This window comes from Impatiens glandulifera, chromosome 1, assembly GCF_907164915.1.
Source record: "Impatiens glandulifera chromosome 1, dImpGla2.1, whole genome shotgun sequence".
Classification (NCBI taxonomy): domain Eukaryota; kingdom Viridiplantae; phylum Streptophyta; class Magnoliopsida; order Ericales; family Balsaminaceae; genus Impatiens; species Impatiens glandulifera.
This window is the reverse complement of record NC_061862.1, coordinates 96,780,313-96,787,424: the sequence shown is the minus strand read 5'-3', so window position 1 is coordinate 96,787,424 and position 7,112 is coordinate 96,780,313. Positions and strand designations below refer to the sequence as shown.

Sequence of the window (7,112 nt, the reverse complement as noted above, 5' to 3'; positions counted from 1 at the left end):
CATAGAGAAATTTACTCTTTATAAAAATGAGGTTGAAAACCAACTTGGTAAAAAGATCAAGGTGTTAAGAAGTGATAGAGGAGGTGAATATGAATCACCTTTTGCCGAGCTATGTGCTCAACATGGTATAATCCATGAGACGACAGCACCTTATTCTCCTCAGCAAAATGGTACAGCTGAGAGAAAAAATAGAACATTAAAAGAAATGATGAATTCACTTCTATTAAGTTCTGGTCTACCACATAACATGTGGGGAGAAGCTATTTTGACAGCTAATTACCTTTTAAATAAGGTTCCACGAAAGAAGCTTGATAAGAGTCCATATGAATTATGGCATGAAAGAAAACCATCATATGAATACTTATGAATGTGGGAGTGTCTAGCTAAGGTAGTCGTACCATTACCTAAAAAGGTGAAAGTTGGACCAAAAACTGTCGATTGTATATTTATTGGATATGCACATAACAGTAGTGCTTATCGCTTTCTTGTGTTTAAATCGGACATTCCGGATATTCAGAAGAATACGATAATGGAATCGAGAAATGCATCGTTCTTTGAACATGTATTTCCATATAAGTCTAATGAAGAACAACGTTCTCCAAAAAGATTTCTTGAACTAGATGAACAAGAAAAGGAGAATGAAGTTGAGGTTGAACTTAGACGAAGTAAACGAGCTAGAACCGAAAAATCATTTGGTCCAGATTTTATTACTTTCATGATGGAAAGTGAACCTCAAACGTATAATGAGGCAATTAACTCGTCTGAAGGGCCTCAATGGAAAGAGGCAATTAATAGTGAGATAGAATCTATCTTGCAAAACCATACATGGGAACTAGTGGATCTTCCTCCGGGAAATAAACCACTAGGTTGCCGATGGATTTTCAAAAGGAAAATGAAAGCTGATGGATCAATTGATAAATATAAGGCAAGACTGGTGGTAAAAGGATATCGCCAACGAGAAGGTCTTGATTATTTTGATACATATTCTCCAGTTACGAGAATAACTTCTATTCGATTGATTCTTGCGATTGCTTCTTTGCGCAATCTAGAAGTTCATCAAATGGACGTAAAAACAGCTTTCTTAAATGGAGACTTGGAAGAAGAAATTTACATAGATCAATCTCAAGGGTTTTCTTCTCAGGGACAAGAAAATAAAGTTTGTAAATTAGTTAAGTCATTGTATGGCTTAAAACAAGCTCCAAAACAATGGCATGAGAAATTTGATCATGCTATGATCTCAAGTGGATTTAAGATCAATGAATGTGATAAATGTATTTATATTAAAGACACAAAAAATGGTTACGTCATTTTATGTCTTTATGTAGATGACATACTTATCATTGGAAGTGATGATAAAATGGTTAAATCCACTAAAGATATGTTAAATTCAAAATTTGACATGAAAGATATGGGATTGGCTGATGTGATTCTTGGAATCAAAGTGATTAGAACATCGGAAGGGATAGTTCTGAGTCAATCACATTATGTGGATAAAATCCTCGAAAAATTTAACAATGATGATTCTGCATTTCTAAGACTCCGATAGATACGAGTCAACATCTATCTAAAAATCGCGGAGAGAGTGTTTCTCAATTAGAATATTCTCGAATAATTGGGAGTCTAATGTACTTAATGAGTTGTACAAGACCAGATATAGCCTATGCAGTAAGCAAACTAAGTAGATACACGAGTAATCTGGGTAATAATCATTGGAAAGCCATTGTACGATTACTTAGGTATTTAAGAAATACTCGTGATTATGGTCTGCACTACACGAGACATCCTGCTGTTATCGAAGGGTACACTAATGCTAATTGGATTTCAGATATGAAAGACTCTAAGTCAACAAGTGGATATGTATTTACACTTGGAGGTGCAGCTATATCTTGGAAATCTTCTAAACAAACTGTTATTGCTAGATCCACGATGGAATCTGAATTTATAGCTCTTGACAAATGTGGTGAAGAAGCTGAATGGCTACGTCTATTCTTAGAAGATATTCCAATATGGTCTAAGCCCGTACCAGCAATTTCTATTCATTGTGATAGTCAATCTGCGATTGGACGAGCTAAGAGTCATATGTATAATGGTAAGTCTAGACATATACGTCGTAGACATAATACCATTAGACAATTACTCTCTACTGGAATTATCTCAATTGATTACGTAAAATCAAAAGATAATATTGCGGATCCGCTAACCAAAGGGTTAAATAGAGAGTTGGTGTTAAAGTCCTCACAAGGAATGGGACTTAAGCCTACAATAAGTTAGTATGAAGGGAAACCCAACCTATGATGACTGGAGATCCCAAGAACTAGGTTCAATGGGACAACCTAATTGTACTAAACTTGGTAGATTGCTATGGGTAAAAATCCTATGATAAAATAGCATTTCGGGAAAGGATAAGCACACAGGCTTTTAATGATTCTTTATGAATAAAGAGATCACCTATGTGAGAGAGAAGTGGGGCCGCTTCGAAAGAATTGCACGGCTCAATTCTAGACCCTCTCACTGAACCAGGCGAGTGTTCATGGCCAAAACGAACACAATCATGAGAACTGACATGTATCAGGAAGAATTTTATGTGAAAGTGTGTAATCGTTTACACAAAAGGCAGAATAGTTCAAGGACATCGAGTCTACTAATCGGCTAGTAAAGTTATATACTTTCATAAGGGAAGGTTCAAAGGGTTACACCTACCTATCCTATGTAAAGTTCAACTGTTGAACCTTTCACCGGGTTAATCTTTCAATTTCCATTAATGTGGGGGATTGTTGGAATTAAACTAATTCCATTAATTAAATGGAAATGATATTTAGGCTAATGAAATTCACACCAAATTCAAATGTGAATTAAGTGTGAAATTAATCCAAATGAAATTCACATGAAATTCAAATGTGAATTAAAGTGAAATTAATCCAAATGAAATTCACATGAAATTCAAATGTGAATTAAAGTGAAATTAATCCAAATGAAATTCACATGAAATTCAAATGTGAATTAAAGTAAAATTAATCCAAATGAAATTCACATGAAATTCAAATGTGAATTAAGGTGAAATTTCATCCAAATGAAATTCACATCAAATTCACTGTGAATTAAATTTGTTAATTGTTACAATTAACATAAATGTCTTGAATGAGGCAATTAACAAATGATGTTAATTGCCATTGTAACTACAAAATATTTATTGTAGGATGTAACTTGCAAAGATAATGAAAAGGCAAGCAACGATAACTGTTGGATGAATGGATGATGGATTAGTGACCGTTGGATTAAAGAATTGATTATGAGTTTAATTTTCAGCTATAAATATCCCTTCACATTGTATTCCTCTCCACACATTATCTTATCACTTCTCTCTCTAGAATTCTAAAGTCTTTCCTTGTTCTTGTGAGTTTCTTGTGAGTGTTCTTGTGAGCGTTCTTCGAGTTTCTTGACTCGATCATTTCTGTGTGAAACCCGGTGATTGTGATTCAGGTACTTTTGTCTAGTTCGCTGTTGTAGTGGTTTTTCTGTGCTAAATCATTGCAGGTTCCGTTGTACCCTGGGAAGCAGCCACCGACGAAACTCTCCAGCACAAACGGGAGACGGTGAAACTGTTTTAAGGGAACTGTGTTTCACAGGCCTCGGAGCAAACGAGAAGACATTTTTACATAATCTATTGTATCTGTTGTATTATCCTTTTATTGTATTCATATATTATTTACGTGTAATTTTTTACGAGATAAGATAACCAACACTCCATACTTCAAGATGAGAGACAAAAGAGAGTTAGCTGAAGATGGAAGTTCTTTCTTCAACCGGCCGAAGGAATGGCGGAGAGATCTAATCAATTATGTCTCTTTAATCTTAACATATATATATATATATATATTTTCCAAACAAATTTAATGTTATTTTAATTATAAAATCCTAATTTTAAAAATTAAATCAAAATAGAATGAAACTGTAATAATGTTCGATATATGATATCCTATATATTTTATTTTATGAGTTACAAAACTAATTTCATTTCACTCATCTATCAATAGAAATATTTCCCGTTGGTTTAATAAAGAATCCAATGAAAGAACTTCATTGGACAATCGAGACTCCTTCCATAATCTTAATTTTGTTAGAATAGACCCAATAAAGTCTATATATACTTTGAATTAATTAATTTTTAGACTAATTTAAATAAAACATAAAAGAAGTCCACATATTTAAATGAATTAACTAGACTAAATGAAACATATTTTATTGTTTTTATTTTTGTTTTTGTTTTATAGATAAAATAAATTAAAATAATGCATGCGAAAGAGAGACAAAGATCCTAAGGATGACCCTAAGGCCCAACCTAGGCAAAGGTTATGCCAAAGGTTCATCGTGAAGGAGCCAAGTTTGCAGTCAACACGCCAAAAGACCGGTCAATGCATGCAAAAGTCAACAGGTCCTGAACATTGGTCAACATTAACGCCCAAGGCGACCCATGATCACAAAATTGCCCAGCCACTTTCAAACCTTCTATTGAGATAAGTACATTTATTTAATTAATTATTAGTTTATACTAATGATATTTATTTTCTTATAATTACAGATTTAACACTTACAATTTCAAACAAGACTTTATAAAGTTTATTCACCTTTTTTATGTTATAATATTAGTTCAAGAACCTATTTGTATTTTTACAATATAAGGATCAGGATATGTCCCGATCTCCAATTCTAACATATGCAATGTAACCAAGACATTTGGGTTTTTGATCTATCAATATACATAATCGTTCTTCGTCTTTCTTTCTTCTTGTTTTGATTTCTTGATTAGAGTTCAACATGGTATCAGAGCAGGAGCCGATCTTGCACCTTCAAGAAATTTCAGTTAATGATGATCCATTTGATTTCGACAACGACGATCTTCTTGATGAGCCAGTACATTTTATGAACCCTAATTTCAAAGCTCGTCAAGAACGCACAATTCATCCAGTTCAAGTTTCTGTCCAAGTTTTTCCACCAATGGCACTATTGAAGCGAGATTGCACAGATCCTCTTTATGTTCATCCAGGCGATATTCCAGGAGCAATATTGACTCATACAGTTCTGACCCGCCAGAACTAATTCGAATGGTCTACCAGCATGCAATTGGCACTTACTGCGAATATGAAGATGTGTTACATTGATGGATCATTCAAAGCTCCGATTGCACCTCAAGATGCTATTCCCTGGAAAATGATTGATGCAATGGTCCGATCTTGGATAATGAACACAATCGACAAAAAGAAGAGAATTCACTTTCAAAGCACAACTACCTCTTTAGAGCTATAGAATGAAGTGAAAGCAAGGTATGAAGGTAACAATGGTCCAACCTTGTATCGAGTCAAAAAGGATATATGTACAACAAAACAAGATAATCTTGATTTAGAAGAATATTATTCTAAGGTACGTCTAAACTGGGATGAATTGTTACATCTTCAACCGTATCAGGTATGCTCTTGTGATAAATCCCAAAATGAAAATTGTGTGGGATGCAAACTGGAAAAACAAGTTTTGACTAGGTATGAAAAACATAATTTGCTACTGTTCTTGATGGGTCTGGATGATTCCTATGAGAATCTAAAGGATAACATTCTAGTTATGGATCCTTTACCGAGTGAATATAAGGCTTTCACGATGTTCTTGAATGTTGAATCAAAGAATCAGATCAATCGACAAAATCAACAATCCAACTTACAATCTGCAATGACAGTAAGAGATTTCAAAGAAGGTAGTTCAAAAAGATTCAAAGGAAATGATGGTAGGGCTTACAACAATGACAAAAGAAGAAATTTCTCATGTACTCACTACAATATGAAGGGTCATTCTACAGAGGGTTGCTATAGACTAATTGGTTTTCCAGATTGGTGGGATAACAACAAAAGGAAGAATGCTGTGAATTCAGTATCATTTGACAACAATGACAAAACAGTCTCTTTACAAGATCAAATGAAGATGATGCAGGACATGATGAAAAGCTTAATTGAAGAAAATACTAGATCTGAAGCTAACATGTATGCTAAAAACAAAGAAATCAACTTCGAAGCAGGTAAGTTTTCTAGGCTCAATCTTTATTTTATAACTTATATTGAATTTACAATGAGCATGAATAGTTTAAACAGTTCAAAACAATTATGGTTAATAGATTCAGGGGCTAGTACACATATTTGAAATAATAGAAAATTGGTTTTTGATATTAAGAAAACAGAACATGAGATTACTTTATTTTTAGCTGATTGATCTAAAAAGACAATAAATGAATCTGGTAGTCTCAAATTAAATGATAGATTGATTCTTAAGGATGTGTTATTTTCTCCAGATTTCAAGTATAATTTAATATCAGTTACAAGATTAATTACAGATGAAAAAGTTAAATGCATATTTTCTGAAAATGGATGTTTGATGCAGGGCCCTGAAATAGATGATATCCTTGAGCTTGGAAAACGTGTAGGAAACTTGTATTTCTATTCCATAGTTACTGATTTCCTTAAAGATTCTAATAGTGATGCTGAAACTTCATTTTCTACCTTAGATTGTAAAATTAGGCATTATAGATGTGGACACCCTTCTAATGAAGTTCTTAGAATATTGTTTCCTTCTCTTATCAATAATATGGATCATTGTAAAACTTGTCAGATTTGTAAATCACATCGTTTACCTTTTCATAATAGCACTTCATCTTCTAAAGATAAATTTGATCTTGTTCAATTTGATATTTGAGACCTTGTAAAGAAGAATCATACACTAAAACGCCGTTTATGCTTACAATTGTAGATGACTACTCTAGATGCTTTGGACTTATCTAATTTCTAATAAAACTGTTGTTTTTGACAAAATTCGAAATTTTTATTTAATGGTCAAAACTCAATATTCAAAGAGCATTAAAACCATTAGAAGTGATTATGGAACTGAATTTGTGAATTCAAAATGCAATATGTTCTTTGAAGAAATGGGCATAATACATCAAAAGACTTGTGTATATTCTCCACAACAAAATGGAGTTGTAGAAAGAAAGCATAGACATCTAATTGAAGTAGCAAGATCTCTTTTAAAACATTCCAACATATCAATTAAATTTTGGCCTTTTTCTATCCTTACTG

At 33.2% G+C, this 7,112-nt stretch overlaps 1 protein-coding gene across 1 annotated transcript; it reads left to right on the top strand.

Moving 5' to 3' along the window:
- The first annotated feature begins 5,115 nt into the window (after positions 1–5,115).
- Positions 5,116–6,732, top strand: LOC124937568. Its single transcript, XM_047477857.1, has 4 exons — positions 5,116–5,223; positions 5,305–5,418; positions 5,464–6,061; positions 6,332–6,732. Exons 1-4 carry the CDS (start codon positions 5,116–5,118, stop codon positions 6,730–6,732), a joined length of 1,221 nt encoding a protein of 406 aa, XP_047333813.1.
- The last annotated feature ends 380 nt before the right edge of the window (positions 6,733–7,112 follow it).

Bases quoted from the DNA above. Each gene is read 5' to 3' on its own strand.
- LOC124937568 (XM_047477857.1), top strand. From the start codon at position 5,116: ATGCAATTGGCACTTACTGCGAATATGAAGATGTGTTACATTGATGGA. The intron at 5,224-5,304 runs GTCCGATCTTGG...TTAGAGCTATAG, and splicing joins GGAAAATGATTGATGCAATG to AATGAAGTGAAAGCAAGGTA. The intron at 6,062-6,331 runs GTAAGTTTTCTA...TATTTTCTCCAG, and splicing joins AGAAATCAACTTCGAAGCAG to ATTTCAAGTATAATTTAATA.